The 19,671-nt window shown below is 35.8% G+C and overlaps 4 protein-coding genes across 10 annotated transcripts; 1 reads left to right on the top strand and 3 right to left on the bottom strand.

Annotated features, from left to right (window-relative positions):
- The first annotated feature begins 152 nt into the window (after positions 1-152).
- On the top strand, positions 153-2,760 carry LOC107415430 (uncharacterized). The gene is made up of 5 exons (XM_016023752.4): positions 153-738; positions 824-1,082; positions 1,836-1,934; positions 2,115-2,323; positions 2,559-2,760. Exons 1-5 carry the CDS (start codon positions 281-283, stop codon positions 2,632-2,634), a joined length of 1,101 nt encoding a protein of 366 aa, XP_015879238.3. The 5' UTR covers positions 153-280; the 3' UTR covers positions 2,635-2,760.
- Positions 2,558-4,907, bottom strand: LOC112491276 (probable galacturonosyltransferase-like 10). Its single transcript, XM_048472786.2, has one exon. The coding sequence runs from the start codon at positions 4,798-4,800 to the stop codon at positions 3,700-3,702; it is 1,101 nt and encodes a 366-aa protein (XP_048328743.2). The 5' UTR covers positions 4,801-4,907; the 3' UTR covers positions 2,558-3,699.
- A 1,273-nt stretch (positions 4,908-6,180) lies between these two features.
- On the bottom strand, positions 6,181-9,109 carry LOC107415431 (uncharacterized). 2 transcript variants are annotated; one of them, XM_048471127.2, is made up of 3 exons: positions 8,745-9,109; positions 8,367-8,433; positions 6,181-7,260 (listed from the first exon to the last, which is right to left on the bottom strand). In XM_048471127.2, the coding sequence occupies exons 1-3, from the start codon at positions 8,823-8,825 to the stop codon at positions 6,449-6,451; spliced, it is 960 nt and encodes a 319-aa protein (XP_048327084.2). In that variant the 5' UTR covers positions 8,826-9,109; the 3' UTR covers positions 6,181-6,448. The 2 variants fall into 2 exon arrangements, with proteins under 2 accessions (XP_048327084.2, XP_015879241.2); XM_016023755.4 differs by having other exon boundaries at positions 8,757-9,104.
- A 1,094-nt stretch (positions 9,110-10,203) lies between these two features.
- LOC107415433 (paired amphipathic helix protein Sin3-like 2) lies at positions 10,204-19,436 on the bottom strand. Of its 6 annotated transcripts, none has more exons than XM_016023757.4 (24): positions 19,260-19,436; positions 19,068-19,177; positions 18,857-18,932; positions 17,821-18,063; positions 17,548-17,728; positions 17,369-17,467; positions 17,067-17,240; positions 16,687-16,972; positions 16,203-16,339; positions 15,934-16,009; positions 15,818-15,847; positions 15,447-15,640; positions 15,198-15,352; positions 14,943-15,070; positions 14,580-14,834; positions 13,521-14,213; positions 13,285-13,376; positions 12,572-13,177; positions 12,390-12,490; positions 12,153-12,291; positions 11,927-12,079; positions 11,656-11,819; positions 10,986-11,097; positions 10,204-10,740 (listed from the first exon to the last, which is right to left on the bottom strand). In XM_016023757.4, exons 3-24 carry the CDS (start codon positions 18,928-18,930, stop codon positions 10,603-10,605), a joined length of 4,230 nt encoding a protein of 1,409 aa, XP_015879243.1. In that variant the 5' UTR covers positions 18,931-18,932; positions 19,068-19,177; positions 19,260-19,436; the 3' UTR covers positions 10,204-10,602. The 6 variants fall into 6 exon arrangements, with proteins under 6 accessions (XP_015879243.1, XP_048327498.1, XP_024928313.1 ...); XM_048471541.2 differs by having other exon boundaries at positions 19,144-19,177; XM_025072545.3 differs by having other exon boundaries at positions 19,353-19,371.
- Positions 19,437-19,671: the final 235 nt, after the last annotated feature.

Below are 19,671 nucleotides of genomic sequence, written 5' to 3'. Positions count from 1 at the left end.
GTCTCTTAGCATCCTATTCCTATATATCACATCCGAGAATGTCGACCTCGCACTTTGGACGTTCAAAAATCCTAGTGGCGAATCTGTAATTTGTTCATAAAGCAAGGGTGATTTCTAACAAGCTTTGGCTTTGGTGGGCACCGAGAAGAGGGTAAGGAAAAAGATTCGTAGAAGTCGTGCGAGGACCCCAACGAGACATATAATCTGAGGCGCAGAGAGACAGAGAGAGAGAGAGAGAGAGCTCTTACGGCTGAGTGGACAAAGCCCAATTCGTATTTTCATGGCAGCCACAGCTCGAGCTTTCATTCTCTCTCGCGTAACGGACCTTTCGCTCAGGCCACGTCAGCCCCCCCAACCACCACCCCCTCCACTTTCGCGCCACCTCGTCATCGCCCGCCCTCTTCTCCCTTCCTTGCAACGATGTCGTCTCGCCAGGTCGGCCGCCACCGTCAGCTGCCTCATCTCCGGTGTCGACGGGGGAGGTGTGTCCGATGACTTTGTTTCGACGAGGAAGTCTGATTTCGACCGCGGCTTCTCCGTAATTGCCAATATGCTCAAGCGAATCGAACCTCTTGACACGTGCGTTATCTCCAAGGGCGTTTCTGATTGCGCCAAGGACTCTATGAAGCAGACCATCTCAACTATGCTTGGGTTGCTACCATCCGATCAGTTTTCAGTCACTGTTAGGGTTTCTAAAGGACCTCTGGATCGCCTCCTCGTGTCATCCATCATCACCGGGTAATCAAATTTTTTTATCTTTGAGTTTTGGGTTAAATTCGAATTGCTGGTGGAACGGAATAGTTTGATTTGGTTTGGAAATTAGGTATACGCTGTGGAACGCCGAGTATCGCGTATCGTTGATGAGGAACTTCGATATGTCCAACGAAAATTCGAAGCTTGTGAATGAATCAAAGCAGGATGGGGTTTCTGAAGTGCTTGAAAACGAGGAGAAGGATGAAATTGGTAGTGGGGCGAGTTCCCAAGAACTGGAGGTAATGAGTCCTAAGCTTTTTGGGGATCTATCTCCAGAGGCTTTGAATTATATTCAACAGTTGCAATCGGAGTTGTCCAATGCAAAGCAGGTGAGCTGATTGTTCAGAATTTTCCTTTTATTTTTTGTTTCCATGACTTTGAGTCGTGGAATTCAATTATGGAATTCATAGAAATGCACGCTGAGAAGCGTTCTTGTATTTTTCTTGAGCGTTCTGAGGACAGTTTATACTAACAAGAGTTGGTAGTGCCGACCATTTTACTTTTATGACTTCGAAACAACGTCAAGCTTATAACAAATATAACATATATACAACAAATATATACGTTTTCAGGCAATTTCAAAAAGAAAATATGCGCTTCGCCAACCTTTTCTTTCTTTTCTTTTCTTTTTTTTTTTTTTCTTTTTTTTTCTTCCACCACATATCATATAATCATGGTTAATAGTTTTTGACCTCTAAACTTAGAAGTTCAATGGAGGAAGGTGCCAGTTCTTTCTCATTTCGATTGAGCTAGTTGTCATCTATCTGGATTGCTGTTAAATAAGCAATTGTATGGTGGAGTGATTTTATGCTTGTCAAATACCTTCGCATAGAATGCGAGATGATTATTACTAAGCTTTCTTACGAGAGATACTTGAGATTTGGAGTATGTGAGTGCTTGCCAATCTGGAAAATGTCTCAATTTAATCAGACAGCTGCGTATGTCCTCTTTAATTTTTAGTCCTTGCTATTAAGTAAAGCGTAAAAGATTTTAATGCTTTATCGTGTTCTTCCTTGCGGTGTATTCAGTTTACCCAATGCTTGATATGCCTTTCTCAAGTTGATTGGTGTGTATTGTTTCAGGAACTGAATGTGCGAAAGAAGGAAAGTATGCAAATAGAGCATGGCAGAGAGCATAGGAATGATTTGCTGGATTATTTACGATCTTTGGATTCGTATATGGTAATGAAATAAAATCTTCTTATTTAATATTTGTTTTCCTTAAGGTTTCGTACTTAAACTGCCAGTGCATTCTCTCTCTCTCTCTCTCTCTCTCTCTCTCTCTCTCTCTCTCTTTTTGGTCCTATGCGTATGCTGTGCTTGAAATATCTAGATTCTATGATGGTCAATTTGTTACAACAGGTGACAGAACTATCTCGGCCATCGTCATTAGAGGTGGAGGATATTATACATCAGCTTGTTCGGAACATATTGCAAAGATTCTTCAAAGAAGATACAACTTTCGTGGAAGAATCCACCACAGGGAATAAAGAGGGTACCCCAGACGACGACAATGAATTCTGTGAAACCATAGGCACCTCACGTGATTACCTAGCAAAGCTGCTTTTCTGGTAAGAATAGTTGTCATTCCCATTTATAAATGTCTGCTTTTTCTTCCATTTTTTCTACTTTTTAACCTATAACTCTGGAATGTTTATATGCACTTTGGTAAAGGACAATGCTTCATGTTCACACCGTAGGCATATCTCTGATTCCCGTAATCAGTCGAGAATTGAACTTTCTAACCATTATGAACCGATCTCTTTTCATCTGGAATTAGGAACTCACTCTTTTTTCTGCTGGCAGGTGTATGCTACTGGGTCACCATTTGAGAGGCTTGGAAAACAGATTGCATTTGAGTTGTGTTGTTGGCTTGTTGTAAAGAGAGGGAAGTGTGTGTACATTCTTTTTCTCTTTTCTCTTTTTTCATTTTGTTTCTCTTCCCCTGTTTATCGATATTACTATTTATTTTTAATCAAGTCAAAACGATTTTGAGATTTTCAAGTTAGTTATTACCTCTCATATGGCATTTAGGATTTCATTCACCAAGTACGCACAAGGCATGATAGAAGTGGTTTAAGGTAGGTGTGTTTGTTTTGAGCTGCGACCTGGAATTAATATGTTGTATTTCACTTTGGGCTGTGTATATACAAAATAACAGATGCCTTACAAGAAGTTAGAACTTAAGTTTTTTAAACACATATATCACTTGGGAAAAAATCTCAATGGAATCATGACATTGCGGATAATAGATGTTTGTTCGCGATTGAATAAACCAATTTTATGCAAACAAAAACATTTATGATTAGCTAAATAGCAATTTGTTCGTTACTTTAAACAGAAAATGCTTTCTTGGGATGTTGCTAGCCGTACTAATAATACATGATCTTGCTAAAATTTAGACAACAATTTAAATTAAGCATAACAGCTTGGACATAGGCTAGTTGTCCCACAAAGTTTGGTCCTCTTGCACATTATCTCAAGTAGAAGGCACACCTCCAAATTGAACGCCGTTCCGTCAGTCAAAACATTTATGTAAATCAAGTGATGACGTCCGTGAACTCTTTGTCGAAACATTCCTCGGATTGTTGTAAAGAGAGGGATGTGGGAAGCATGTAGACTCTTTTTTTCTTTCTTCAATTTTCATTCCCATTCCCTTCCCCTGTTTTATCCATCTATCTAATATTATTTGAGGTTTCAAGTTAGCGTTAATCTGGAATTAATGCTGTACGGTTGCAAAAATTGATGCTCAAGAGCAAATAATACTGCATTTTTGCGTAAAAGAACCAAGTTATAGAAAGAATCAATATAATATATAAATTTTGGTTTGCCTCTTTCTCTACGTACACATGTATCAAAGAATCTCGTTAAGTACAAATGAATCGAAGGAGAAAACAAGAAATGTGAAAAACTAAAAGAATCCTGTGCTAAAATATTTGTCTGTCTTCTACTGAATATGGCTATGGGGTTTATGAAGATCATAAGGCGCCCAGAGAAAATCAATTAGGCATGGAGCTCCAGAGTCAAGCCTCATCCATGGCTTTCCTTTACCACTCCAATGCAATAAACTTACAGGACCTGGATGCAACGTCCTGCAACTATTTACCACATTGTCACCACCAAGCCCATGCTGGTTCCATCTATGGTCAATAGCCTCAACATCTCCACCAAAAACCAACAAAAACGGTGGAAGAGAGCCCAGTTCATAAATCCTCTTTTCTTTCTGAATTTGCATCCAGTTCTCAATCTTGCTTGTGTAATCGCCCTCTCTCCATCTCACCAAGTCCATCACCATCACACCCGTATTGAAATAACAAGGTGTTTTCCCTTCAAAAGCCTTGGTAAGCTCTGCATCCGACCAAAATTCAGCAGAGAAATACTTGTTCAAATTTACATGGCAATATTCAGGAGCTCCAATGACCCGAGACCCAGTTAAAGAAACCCTCCACAGCTTCTGTATATCATCGATCACTATGGTATCAGAGTCTAAATAGATCACCCTTTCAACGCAAGGCTCAAGTAAATCAGCCAAATAGCTTCTTGCATAGTTTAATGGATTATCAAGAGCTTGACGAATCGAAGAAGATATTAGATCTCTCACAAGGCTTTCTCTGAATACATAGACTTTGAAACTCAGTGAAGGGAACGCGGACCGGACAGTCCAATCAAGATTTTCAATATTTACCGAACCGGAATCAGAAGCAATGAAGTGGAAGAAAATGTTTTCAGGGCAAGAAGTGTGTTTGAGAACAGAGTGGACAGCAGCCATTGAACCCCTCAAGTACTCTGAATCAATAGTCATTGCGATATGAACAAGCCTTGGATTGCATAGAAATGCCACACCGTCTTTTGCCAAAACTGGGCATTTGACACCGTTTCTATAATCTGGTGCCTCCGAGAATTGAATAGGCAAACCCAACTCGCCTTCTGCTCCATTAATGCTGATCTTGTTGGGAAATGATCGAACTGCTTCGGTAGGAAAGAAAACCAGAGAACCAAGGAAGATGAAAGTGATGATCACCACAAAAATGGGTCTGAAATTGAACATATTTCTGTGTCGGGAATAGGTTTAGATGGGACTTTTTTTTTTTTTTTTTTTTTTTCTTTCTGGGAGATTTGTTGAAGAAAGCTGATAAGAGAGACTAAAATGGATACGCAAATGAAACGAGAATATATATAGAGACGACGCGGAGATATTGAAATAGTCAAATTGACTAAACGGAGAAAAAATTAACGACAACACGTTATTTGTTAAATATATAATAATAATATTAGGCATATAGAAAGAACGCGCTTGTAATATTCGGTTTTTGAAATTTGAATGTCGGTGTGCGAGGAATTTTCGCATTGCTTTCGTTTATAAAAGAATATTAGCATTATTATTGTGTATACGTTTCTAGGAAATGGACGAATATGTTCTTATTTACATTTCAAGGAAAGTGACCACGTGCTTTGAACTGATTAATTTTAATTTATTTATTGAACCCTCTTAATTTATTGTTCACATCTGGCCACGTGCAATGAGCATAACTGTATCTGTGATTGGGAATTTACAAAAGTTGGTTCTTGCTTTTTATTTTATTTATATATTTATTTATGATTATTATTTTTCGTGTTTGTTGCAAAAGTGCCATAAACTAAAAATAGTCTAATTAATTTCCTAATGTACGAAAGAAATATATTTTCTCGAATTCTTTTTGTTTTTAAACTAATGAGGTTCGTTATTTTCATCTTTTTAAAAAAGATAAAGTAAAAATTAATGGGTATTTTATCAAAAAAAGAAAAGAAATAATTGATGGGTATAAATGACTGAGAAGTTAGGTAGGATGTTTAACTTTTAGTTATTTATATCTTCGGTCAACTTTTACTTTTTTTATTTTTATCATTGGTCAACTTTTAGTTATTTACTCATTTCAAAGTATATACTACATTAATTTTAGTTAAAACCAAACATTAACAAGCACAAAGAAAATGCTGATATGGAAGTTTCTGGATTAGAGTAAAATGAACTTTTGATGGAGCTATTCCTTGCACCTTACTACGAAAACAATTGAAAACACAATTAATAGCGCAGACCAAGAAAGAAAAAAACAAAACAAAGTAAAATGTAATTAGCCCCCAAAAATTTCCATACGCTTTCCATTTTGACATTTTCAAAAGATAACAGCTTCCATGATCCCCAAAAAAACGGCTGAATGAAGAGATTTTATTGATACTCTGCTTTGAGTTTTGTTGTTATTTCGACGAGTGAAATTTTCTTGCTCTGAGTTCACCAGGGGCTTTATATTTGTTCTTACCATCTAGAATGTTGGATGTCAAACAGGAGGCTAAGCATGGTCAAACTTTGTCCAAATTTCATTTAATTTCACAACTCAAAAGAACACAGCAGAAGTGCAGTATTGGGAAAAAAAAATAAATAAAAAGCAAGCAGCACAAGAAAAATGACAGGTCTATATTGATTCTCAAAGTTTCAAAATCTACACCACCCCCTGTTTTTTTACATAATTGCAACTAGTTTTCCTTGCGGTGAATGGATTTCCAGCTCAGCTCCTAAGCTGCATCAAACTCCCACACTTGGCCCTCATTTTCCTCAATTCAAATGAAAGTTTGACAGCCATACTGAAACATAAGCAACTAAACGTGATATGCACACCATTCAAATGATTTGGAAGTCTCGACGACCTAGTATTCATACTTCATAATTGAGCTACTCTAAAAGTTATAACCCCTCCATTGAAGCTTATATCTCCATTCACAGTATCATACTGCTTCCTGCACCCAGGACACCGCTCATCTGCCTCAAGAATTCTTTTGTGACAAAAAAGGCAAAGCCGAAAACCGCATGAACAAGGGAGAAAACTAGCATCTGTCATATCTAATTCCTCATAGCATATAGGACAGGAAGATGGCTGGGCCATGATACTTTGCCATGCCCATGCGATGGCTCCACGTCCACAATGCCTATCCGAACTTACTGGAAAGTTGTGTCGCTTTGAGAGGTCAGGAAGACACTGAGGACGGAAAGTGTCATCAGGTCTCCAAGCACGACAATTCCCATGTGACCTGGGAACCATGTTTTTAATCTCTGTTTTTAACAAATCGTTACCAGGGTTCTTGTTAGGTAGTTCAGGGTCAGGTGATCCAAATCTAATGTCAGGTTTAGAAAGAGAATCAGAGGATGAGTTAACCTGATTGTCATCTGCATTCAAAGCGTCTGCGATGGCCTCCCAGTCATCTAGGCACTCATCATCTATTTCTTCCTCACTGATGCTTCCAAAGCAACAATGACCACTACTTCCACTGTTGCTAAGATTCTTTGAACCATTAAGATTTGGACTATTCATCAAAGACTCCAAATCACTGTTATGGATTCTCAAATCCTTGTTACACCTTCCTCTTGACCTCATTTCCAAATTATCCAATGATCTATTCTGTTCACTGGTTATTTGTATACATGGTGGAGACTTTCCCTTCTCATTTGAATCCACCTTGCATCCCTTGCTCTTAACTGCAGTACAACCACAAATCCATTATGAACAATCATAATTAAGCAGATACTGCAACGCTATGGAAGTTTCTAAATTGTCCTTATAAAGCTTCTTTAATCATCTACATAAGGACACACAGAGAGAGAGATTGGCACAGAGAGAGAGAGAGAGACAACGGGAGAGAGCATTGGTTTATGTTCCTTTGATAACCAGATAAATGAACTGATAGAACATGGTTGTGTAACACTTAATTAAATTATTGTGCAAACATCGTAAGGGCCAAATGGGAAAAGAAAGTGTAGAACCGCTCACTTAAAAAATAGAAATAAATAAATAAATAAGCCCCTCTTCTATTTTCATTTTTGTTCTGATTTTCCTATATAGGATAAAAACTTAAAGCATTCTCCGAGACAAGAACGACACTTCTTCCTATATTCCTTTAGTTCGTGAGAATGATGAGGTCACATGCCAAATGGACAGTTGGCAAGGATTTAGAAATAGAGTAGGAAGGGAAAAAAAAAAAAAAAAAAAAAAAACAGGGAACAGACTTTTTACACTTTTCCGGGGGAGGAATGATAATGAAAATACTACTGCCCTTTGTTAAAGTTCGTTATTGGTTTTTTTCATCCAAAACAAATTTACATAAGCATTAAAATTAAGCATTAAAATAAACTTACTCCTTAGAAAAATTGTAACTCAAGACCCTCATTCTACCATATGAAAAATCAGCAGTCAACTGCAGCAACCAATTATAAGCTAGTCCGCCAAGAAGTATATTTCAAATAACTCAAATATTCACATAACACATAACATAACTATGATATCTAGCCCAGACCAGAATCAGTAAAAAGTAGAAACATGAAACTTTTAAGCCTGCATTTTCAACGTAACCAATCAGCAACACCAAAGCAAAATGATATATAATACACATGAAGACGATACACCTTAAAACATGATTAAGGACATTTATGTTATTAAACATGATTAAAGACATTTATGTTATCTCAAAACAGATAAAAATTTATTTGACTTCTCAGGAAAAAAAAAAAAAATGTTTCTTTTTCCCCCAATCATTCGTGAATTGAAGAAACTAATAATGGAATTACAATCAAAATCCAAGAAATACCTTGAGAAAGCCATTGTTCTCTCCGAACGTCGAGCTTGCTCTGCCTCAATTTGGCCAACCTGTTCGTCTGAGGGAACAATCACGATACGAACAATGTTCAGTCCACAAAGTCAAATTCACCTTCATACAAAATTGCCAAAAAAAAAAATAAATAAATAAATAAAAATAAAAAGAAACGAGAGGAAAGAAAGTAACAATCTTTAAGAAAGGCGAAAACCGAGGCCAAATGGAACCAGCTTTTAGCCTTCATTATATTTTCCCAATTTAAATTCCTTTTGATTACCCGCACTTTTTGTTTTTTCTTTTTTTCCCTTTTTCCAAGCAACCAAACAAAAAAAACTAAAAAACATAGAATGAGATTGAAATTAGATAGTATACATTAGACATTACCCTTTTCTTCTTGACCAAATCTTTTGGGAGAGCAGGTGCAGGAGAGCAAGAGATAGAATCCGAACCCATTTGTGAAAGACCTTGGGAATTTGGCAAAAGCCCAATTCGATATTAAAGAGATAAAGAAAAACCCAGAAAAAAAAATTTTGATTCTTGAAAAAAATGAAAAGAGAGAGAGAGGGTTGTGCGCTTCGGTTTTGCAAATGAGAATAAAAGATAGAGAGGGAATGGATACTACGAATTTCCCGGTTTTGCGCCCTTTCTCTATTTCTTCGACGGCCTCAAACGGTTGACTCTCCCACTTCCACATCACTAATTTAACTGCTTTTAGTTTACTATAATGCCCATCGCTATCCACCTTGTTTACGTTATCTTCCCCCTTCCTCTTTTTATTTTATTTTTCTGTTTTCACTTTCCTTGTTTGTGAGTTATTTATTTATTATTCTGTCTATATAGAGACATTTATGTTCACTTGTTAATAAAAATAAAAATAAAAGAAAAAGTAAAGATATTAACACCGGGAATATATTATGATTATCAAGTCTTTTTTTTTAAAAAAAAATAATATATATATATATATTAATCATAATAAGATATATATATATATATATATCTTATTATGATTAAGTATTGTTTATAAAAAAAATATGACGGCTAGATTAGATCCATTCAAATTTTACATATTTAAATAGGGTTACTCCAGTAGTTAAGTATTTATGTTTATACGCATGAAACTGAAACGGATTGTTTCAGTGGTTTAGTATTCCTATTTGTGCCCATGAAATGAAAAAATTTTAAATAGTTTATAAATTAAGTAATTTGTATCCAAAAAAAATTAGTTATATTTTTTATTTCAAAAAAAATAAATTTTATGAATATTGCTATTTTCCATCTCTAAATCCAGATATCAATTATTAATAGGCAGCATTTAAAGCACTTTTTAACCTTTTTAAACTAAAATCCTGTATTATTATTTTTAAAAAATATTAAAATTGGGAAAATAACCCTTAAATAAAGAAAAATCTATTTACCACAAACAAACCCCATTGATCCCACTTATGGTCGTTTGATATGTATTGTTTAATTTTTGTTCTTATTTCAAATTAAGATTATGAAGCTGTTTATGCTATTTAATAGTTTAAGTGCCCATTGATAATTATTACAAAACTCTTTTTTTTTTTTTTTCTTCCTTTTTATTTTTTCTTTTTTTTTTTTTTTGGTCAACCTCTTTTAGCATTTTTTTTTTTTCTGATAAACCTTAAACAAGAATCATATAAAACACATGAAAAATAATTATATAAAGAAATTAATTAATTGAAATCAAATCGTTGCCTTTGGTTTCTTGCATGTCTAACCCTATCGAACAAGATCAGTTCATCAAAATATTAGTAATTATTGTTTTGAAGAAGCTAGGTAGTGGGTAAGCCAAAAAAACAAAAAAACAAAAAATAATAATAATAATAATGATTTAGATTTCCTATAAACGTGAACATCAATAACTAAATAGAAACTCATTTTCTACAAAAATATCATACATAAAAATATAATATACACAGCAATGGCCTTAGCAGCCATTAATATGACCTAACAGCAAACGACGTCAAGGCTCTTTTTATCTTTTATCCCCAGTTATAACACAATACAAGACGTCCCCTCTAGCAACCTTTCTGGGAGCTTTTGTTTTTTCATCATGTCCAAAAGCATGTAGTTTGCCATTCTTTTAAATACTTCTATAGAATGTTTGGGAACAAGAGTGATAAAACTAGCTCCCAAGATTTGTTGCTTCTCTGTACAGAACAACCACCCTTCAGCATCACCGCCTTAGAAATTTGAAATGCTTAAATTATCACGAGGCCGATGATAAGAATTTGTGGAAGCGTTGTGTTCTAGTCTGATTATGATACGATGATCTGCCTCCCAATGACTTTGCCCTTTTTCTTCTCAACCGAAAGAAGAAATCTTCTGTGTCCAGCACATAAGAGATCTGACACATTATATTACAAATTAATATAGATTGCAATAAAAAGCATATCATGCGTAAAAATTCTACTTTGCATCACAACACGATGCTGTCTTAAATTATTGAGACATAAAAAAACGGACCAAGTCATGACCGATTCGATAATGAGGAAAATTCCCAAGAGGGCAGCTATAGGATAACTGACAGCAGTGAATAAAGCATTAAACAACTGATGATCGCCTACCATTAGCATGGAAAAAGCAACATACCTTGGATGAGTTGCAAGCTATCTTGCACTCTAAACCATTGACTACTTCCACACCTTCCATGGCAATGGCGATGGCTGAAAATTCATCTAAGCATGCATATCTGCGCTTGTTTCTGCAAATTTCAAATAATTTTCATCTTAATATTTATATGCTATATATCAAAAACAGAAACCTCTCCAATTTAGAATCACTTATTGTGCTAGACGTTAGTACCGCATGTGATAATTTAAACACAGTTGAATAAATACATACATATATATAAATATATATGAGAAAATATTCTACTGGGTAACGGAATCCATGATATGCTGCACAATACAGTGTCCATCAACATGCTGCGGAATGTTGATTTTGATTTTACACATTCACAACATTTCCTGAGCTTCGTTGCCCAGGAGAATAGGACAACATATATACATATAAAATTTTATTCTATTGGGCGATATAGCCAAATATAAAATCGGTGACATGTAGAGAGGTGCGTTGTCGCCCAGCATAATCTGGGCTACATCTCCCAGAAGAAATAAATTCAGATTTTGCCAGTTTAGCTCAAATAACGTGCAAATTTTTCACTACCTTGAACTGTCTTATGTGATACACAATTCAGGACTTCTACTGCTGTTTAAAGTGAGATATCAACAAACACATTATCAAACTACAGAATTATTACCTCTGCAAAGTAATGCCATGTGGCTCCTTTTTGCCAGGAAAGCCTGATAAAAAATCATTGTGTAGATAAGCTGCAAAATTAGGATCCATTGAAATTGCATACACCTCAGGCTTTTCGCTCACATTGTCCATCAATTGAATAGACAGCCGACAGGGGGCAGAGGACTACAAGGAGGAGATAAAAATCAAGAAATGGGGCAAATAGTTGATAATAAAAACAAAACAGCCCCCAGTTAAGAGAGAGAGAGAGAGAGAGAAGAAACATAACTTACACATTCTAATCTATAAATATTTTCCTCATGAAGAAGTACACGTGCATTTTCATAATACACTGCATCAATTAACTTTCCAGCTTTCCGGGATTCTTCATACTCATACAATTGAAGAAGCTTATTGTCCATTTCGTCAGATGCCACAGTTTGAAGCTGCAACAAGAATTATAATTTACAACCATTGCTAAGAAACAACTATAGGAGAGAGAAATTGAAGTAAGCAAACCTGTTTGACCAGTTTATATATCAATTTGTCCAATGTGAACAGAACATATGACTGATTCCCAATAATAGCTCGACAGTCATCCTCAAATCTTGCATTATCAGAACTCCCATCAAGCAAATTGTATAGCCCACTCATAAATCTGCAAAAAAATTATGTCATAATTTGAGAAGTAAAAAGCATCAGTCACTTAAGAGTCTTTAGAATTTATGTAAAAGCAAAAACACACTACTGGAATACCTGCCATATAGATCTGGAGAAGTATCATCTTTTGAGGTTTTCCACTTCATTTCTGCACCAGTTGAATTCATTTTTGCTGATAGAATCCTTTCATAAAGAATCTGGTGAATTCAAATTACCAATGCCTTCAGCACAACAAAAACAATATTGCAAATAAACGAACAAAAAGTGTGTTCCCTTACTTGATGAAGCCTAAAAAGCACATAGAAATCATCATTTCCATAAAAAACCCGAGCCTCTTTCCTTCCCTCAAGCAAAGTAACCGAGACATGCTTTGCAAGAGGCCTCACAGACAAAAGATGACGTTCTGATGGTGGCAAGGCCATGCTATCTCCTCCAGTAAAATGTGCATCAGTCATCCCCTCAGCCTCACCTTCACTCTCAGCCTTACCATCAACTTCATCATGCTCAGCATCCTCCTCTTCTCCATGCTCTCCCCTTGAGCACTCATCACCGGCTGATTCACTTCCTGAGACATCTTCACCCGCCTCAGAAACATTTTCACTGTTCTCATCATCAGCATCAGCATCATTTTCTACTCCAGCCTCTTGACAACAAAACTCTTCCCCATTGCCAGATTGATTTTGCCTACTTTCAACATCATGGTTTGCCTTAGGAACAGCCCGCATTCCAGCATCTCCAGGGACACCAAAATTATCCTCTTCAAAATCACCAGTAGGTGATAACTCACCCTCTTCTTTTTCAATTTTGGTGGGTTCAACAGGTCCTTCCTGAGATATACTAGAATCTCCATTTGCCAATAAAGCAGGTTTTGCGGCCCCACCACCCTGAAAAAAACAGAAGGGAAAAATAGAATATTCGCATCTAGCATACAAAAACAGATCAGTGATATAAACTTTATCTAATAGAAGAAAAACTAAGTCCCAACACATACCTCAGATGAAGGTATAGCATCAATATTAGCTTTGCGTAAATTGTCACCTTCACTTATTGTGTCATTGGGCATGGACAGAGTTGCACCACAACCTTGAAACTCAACATTTTTAGTATGAAAGCACATTACAAACGCACAATGGAAGGAAATATTAGAAACAACTGCCTCATTATCAGTTGGGTATCAAAAAAGACTGAAAAAAATCATCAACCATTCAACTATACAAAAATGCAGACCTGATGTCCCTTCAACACTGGTTCTGCTGGGACCATTTTCTGCTCCAGTTGCAACTGATGCATTTGAATTGCCAACTTGACCAGCAAAGGCAACTTGTTTATTGAATCCAGACATTTTATCAGCCACATCTCTATTTTTTTGGTCGTTCTCTAGTTGAAGAGTATTAGAAATTGGATCATCTCTACAGACATGATCCAAATCAAGAGAACTATTTTCTTTAGCTAAGGTGTCTCCATTTGCCAAAGTAGATTGACAGAAATTCACCAATTCTGGTAAAGTATTTCCATCCTCACATTTCACAGATTTCAGTTCTGTAAAATTGGCAACAGTAGCATCACCACCAGGACTTCCATCACTTTCACCTACGCTTGATGCACTACAATTTATAGCATGATTCTTAACTTTTTCATCTTTGTTAGCCTCTGAACCGTGAAGCTGAGAAGATACACCTAACATTGGCTCCAAAAATGAAGTATAAAGTTTCATAACTTTATTTAACTGTTCTTTTGTAGAGCATACTTCTCCGCATGAAAACCGAACAAGCTTATACAAGTCTTCATGAATGCTCATGTCCGTGTATTCATACTCTAGATGTGGAGCAATAGATTGTCTGTTTCCAGCAGCAACAGTGAAAAGAAAACCATTCTCTTTCTGCTTTTGCTCTTTCAGCTCCTTGATCTCAGTCACCAAAGCTGAAAATTCAAAAAAGAACCATTAAAAGAGGAAGCTGATGTAATACTATAACAATAGCAACTAATAAGGGCAGCTTCTTTATAAGCTGTATCTCAAACTATAAAAATCCTTAATCCTTGGGAAATTGGTAATAAACCATTTTCTTAATCTTAAACCAGCTAGACATGGCTTTATAGACAAATATGGAAGAACTAAAAGATGGAAGTAATAAATACTTTTAATATTACTAAAACCACACATGATACTAAAGGGGAAAAAACAGAGCTAACCACTGATTGTAATAACCCTAATGAACAAAGGACCCAAAAAGGAAAAGAACTTGACGTTTAGAACTGCTGTAAATTCAATATCAATGTTGAACTTACATTTGCTGCTTAAGTTCTTTGAATCTTGTTGCTTGAAATAGAAGCTGCGATGATCAAGTGATTTGAAGTGGTTTTTAGCATATATTTCAGCCCAAACCTTGTTAAAATCTGAACGACACCTTGTCCACTCCTCTTGTTTTTGCTTCAGGCGTGTTAATATGACAGGCAACGCCAAAGATGGATTCTTACATAATATGTCCATCACATCCAGACCATGATCACCATATAAACGTTCAATGCACCTTAAATTTAGAGCTGCAGCCAAAGAAAGTGAAGAAGGGCATGTCAGGCGTAAAAAATAAAATAAAATCACCGAGAAGCAAATATCTGAAAATATTATTAAATCATAACCAGCCAACAAACCAGTGAAATGATCTTCAATAAGATGTGGAGTGTCTGGACTGATCTCATTTAAGGTAATGAAGTCGAATAGTTCTTCTACCTGCTTAGCAGTTGCGCTCACAGACTCTAACAACATATCCAGTTCAAACCTAAAATCACCAAAAAGGTCAATCATAGCTACCAATGAAACTAGTTAAAAACGATATATACATGCGTATCATAAAAACTAAAAAAAAAAAAAAATTAACCAGAAATTACAAGAAACTACTTTTTTACCTATCATCTTCACATCTGAACAGACTTTCTTCATATTGATTTCTGCGCATGTGTTTAAAGGAGTAATCCTCACTTCCTGAAGTTACAGATACCCAGTGGTCATTCAAAACTTGTGCACCAAGCTCCGATCTCTGGCTTACTGAAGGTATTGGATACTGTAGAGTGACAAACACCAAAAAGTTGCACTTCACTACAAAATATATTGCTTATTTCCAAACAGAACACTGCATGTAATACCAAATTTCTTACATCCTCAGGCAAAAGCCGGTAGCTTGGGGTACATTGTTGACAGCTAGAGAGATCAAGCTCTTGAATGGATTTTGCCATATACTTCTCTCTGTATCTTTCCTTCTCTTTACTCCCCTCTATTTCACGCTTTGTCTCTTTATCTTTCTCCTCTACTTTCAGTGATCTGGTTAGGTGACTGTCACTACACATAGATTCTGCAATCAACAAGTTAGTATCATCAGAGTTCAAAACTCACCAAATAAACCTTTAAATGATCTGTTAAGTAATGCTGCAGCTAAAATTTGCATGTGAAAAACAGATTGTTTTTTTCCTCTGCCTACATATACAAATTATCGAATTTATCAAAAGGAAAGGAAGAAATGTACACATACTTCTACTCATAACACCAGCAAGGAATCCATCTGCAAGCATATACCCAATAAGTAACAGCCACAAAAATATGGAAATAAGAGAAAACAACTTAAACAAATAGATATTTTTGACTCACCTATATTCTCACAACGCTCCAAGAAATCATTGAACTCCTCCATAAGATCTGGAAACTTTCCCAGTAAATCAGTCACCTGAATGAGCAGACAGGCAAAAGAAATACTCAAACCAGTGGCAACAAAATACAAACCAAGTTACCAAATCTAGAAAAATTATACATGGTTCCTTAATTATATTGGTTTCATTTTCCTTTAGTTGACCATAGGGGGTTAAAAGGTTAATAAGATGATGCATAATGAATTGGTTGCAAGATAGAATGACACATACCAGATTTTGTAAATCATTCCTTTTAATTATTCCATTGCTATAGATATTAAGGCACTTCAAGAATGCCTGGTAGTCATCTGGACTGCACAATCTCTCCTTGACTTTCTCACAGAAAATGAATCCCTGGTTATACATGCCTGACATGAAAATTACAAGGCAATTAAATAACACTCATGAACAGAACATAGAATTTAATATTGTAAAACTCCATTTGCTACCAATACTGCACCAGCAATTTAGAGAGAAAATGCCATCAGAGGATACATGAAGGTTGAACACTTGCAACAAAAATTGTGACACATCATATATAAAAGATACATTGCAACACATCATTCACTGCAGATACATTGCAATACATCATTGTCAACAAGAAAGAAATGCAAATAGTTTCCAAAATGCTAGAAAATGAAACAATACCACCTGTATAAATGCATTAAGTATAAGAGTCTAAAACCAAAAATATTATTGCAGCATGACGACTCACTCTTCAACGTGTCTTTGTCATCATAAGCAGTAAAATTAGCATTCACTCCAAATCCTTCAGCTTTTTTGGAAGATTTTTTTTTGTCAAAACGCTGCAAATTGAAGTCTCTGTTGTTATCAGGTTCTCTATCGTCATGATCCCGAACTTTCCTATCCCTATTCTCCTTTTCAGCACGCTTCCGGTGCTCCTTATGCATTTTCGTTGCTTTATCTTCATCAAGCTCGGCACGGTCAACGCTCATATCACGATCAGCATGGGAGACAATAATCCTATCCCGTCTACGTGGCTGCAATGATGATATTTCCACCATCAACAATCAACTAAAATGGAAAGAGGGAAAAGAGAAAGGAAAAACAGAACACAATATATAATGCAACTACCTTGTCCATATGCATTTGACGCAATGTGGGTGTACCAGAGGCCCGCTCACTGATACGCGGAAATGAAGCACGGCCATATCCAACAAGATGTGTTGAAGGTGTTGCAGAAGTATCAGGTAAAAATCTTGTAAATTCATCAAGCAAGTCTGGATGATCATCAAATAGAGATGCAACCTGAAAACAGATCAAATGTAAACCGCTAAAAAACAACAGATACATTAAGAACATTCTCAATTGAGAAAAATCCAGGCTAACAAAGCAAGCCATTATATTTTAAATAACCAGAAACTACATGGTTTTACCTCACTGTAGACCTCATTTATGTCCTTGTGCTCCTTTCTATACATATTCAAAACGTCTAAGAAGGATTTGTACACATGTTCATTGTTTTGGAATCGTTTCTGCAGGATAAAGTTAAAATATTAAGGTTAGGAAGCAACAATGGGATATCATAATTTAAAAGTAAAAGAACAGTTTTCACCTTTATCTTGTTTACAAAACTGATAGCTTCTTCAAATTCAACTGTCTTTTTTGGTGGTGTCTCATCCTCATCGATTGTTATCTCATAACCTTTTGGCAAGAAGGTATTAAATCCCAAAATTAGGTTGCTATGCCCTTTAAACAAATCCTTCACTCTTGCAATGACACCTGCAGTATCAGTTCTGGAAGAGACAAAACAACGGCATAAATCCAATAGCAGTTAAAATGCAACAAATATTGATCAATGGAAAAGAAGTTGACAGGTAACGAGCACCTTTGAGCCTTGAAATCTTTCATGACCTCAAGAAACATGTCATATTTTTCCCTTTGGTCCTGAAACATGTCTTTCACTTCTTTGAGATAGGTCAAGGCATCATTAGTTGTCAGTTTCTGTGAAGCACCTCCTCCTGCCCCAGCCGCACCTCCTCCACCTCCACTAGCCCCTCCTCCTCCTCCTCCTCCTCCTCCTAAACTGCTACCTCCACCTCCTCCTCCAGGGATTGAGGAATTCCCATAGCTTAATACCCAAAAATTAAAAATGAAGCATTAAGATGAAAAACAAAAAACAAATAATAAATAATTATAACATATATCAGAGAAGATGACTGCTTACAGTACAACAGCTCTCTATATATAAATTAAGAAGTAAATACAGACATATAACATATATCAGAGAGAATCATTTGCAGCACAATTACTCTAAACACACAATTTCTTCCGTACATATAACGTATATTAGGTAATCAACCTTTTACTAAAGGTAAGTTGAATTTAGTATTTTATCCCAAATACAAGAATCAGAATAAGGAGAGAAAAAATTGAAAAGAAAAAAAAAAAAAAAAAAAAAAAAAAAAAGCAACATCAGACAGTGATAAGAAGAGAACCCTAACAGTCATGAACAAGTTCAACAAGAAACTTCCCATCAAGTTAACTTGATCCTACTTGAAAATATGCGAAATAAGAGAAAAATATTGAAAATAATTTCACAAAGGTGCTTGAATCGATCTTTGTGACTAAAATTTTACAAACTTCCAAATGGATCGTCTCAAACGTCAAATGATTCGTTAGCTACCCAAATCGAACACCAAACCCTTCAAACTAACAACTTTCATCTCAAACACTACCAAATACATTATGGAATATGACTACCTACATGATCAGATTTTAGGAATTGTTACATTCATCAGCAAGAGAAAGAGAACAATACACTAACATGAATAAGAAAATTTTCTAACGAACCAAAAAGAGTATAACAAAAGATGTAATTCCAAAAACAAAATCACATGAAATATAAAGATAGAGAGACTTACGAGTCTCCACGCGAAGACCCAAAGGGACGTTTAAATTGAGCACCAGCGTAAACATCATCTCTTATTCTCTTCATACCTGTAGAAAACTATTAACATGAACCAAAAAAAATAGTAATAATAGTTCACCAAAAAATCACGAACAAAAAAAAAAAAAAAAATGCAGAAAATATCCAAAAGGTCGTTTTAAAAATGTGGAAAGGAATTAACGCACTGTTCTACTTTCGTGATTTTCTCGGGAAGATAAGCAAGAAAATAGTGAGAAAATCTCCAGGGAAGAAAAAAGGAACCTAGTAAAGGGGGTTGATCGCCCACAGAGAAAGCCTTAAAAAAAAAAAAAGAAAAAAAAATAAACCAAAAAAAAAAAAAAGGAAAAGAAAAAATTAAGAAGAGGAATAGCTTGAACCTCTTCGGCTTATACTACGTAAAAAATGAAAATTTAGAAGAAGAGGCGAGAGAGAGAGAAATCTTGGTTTATGTAGAAAGGAAAGTATGGTACGTGGGAAGTGTGGAACTAATCCCAGTCAAAATCGAAATTCGAAAAAAAGGGTGTGTGAGGAATAGCTTGTGCTTGGGGGTTTCGTACCAGGTTGCTCCTATTTTTAGATTTTGCAATTTACAACTTGAACCATTTTCACTTCTGTTTCTTTTTTGGGCTCATTTCCGGGTCGGGTTTACACCACACTTTCTTGTCCAGCCCAAATTGCTCTTCTTCCAATGCGTTAATTTTTTCATAATGCCTGTTTGTTATGGTTTTTGTTATCCCTTCCTTAAAAATGTTTTTTTGGAAAAAAGTCATTTTTTTTATTGTATTGGTT

Source organism: Ziziphus jujuba, chromosome 4 (genome assembly GCF_031755915.1).
Source record: "Ziziphus jujuba cultivar Dongzao chromosome 4, ASM3175591v1".
Classification (NCBI taxonomy): domain Eukaryota; kingdom Viridiplantae; phylum Streptophyta; class Magnoliopsida; order Rosales; family Rhamnaceae; genus Ziziphus; species Ziziphus jujuba.
This window is presented reverse-complemented; position numbering and strand designations above follow the sequence as displayed.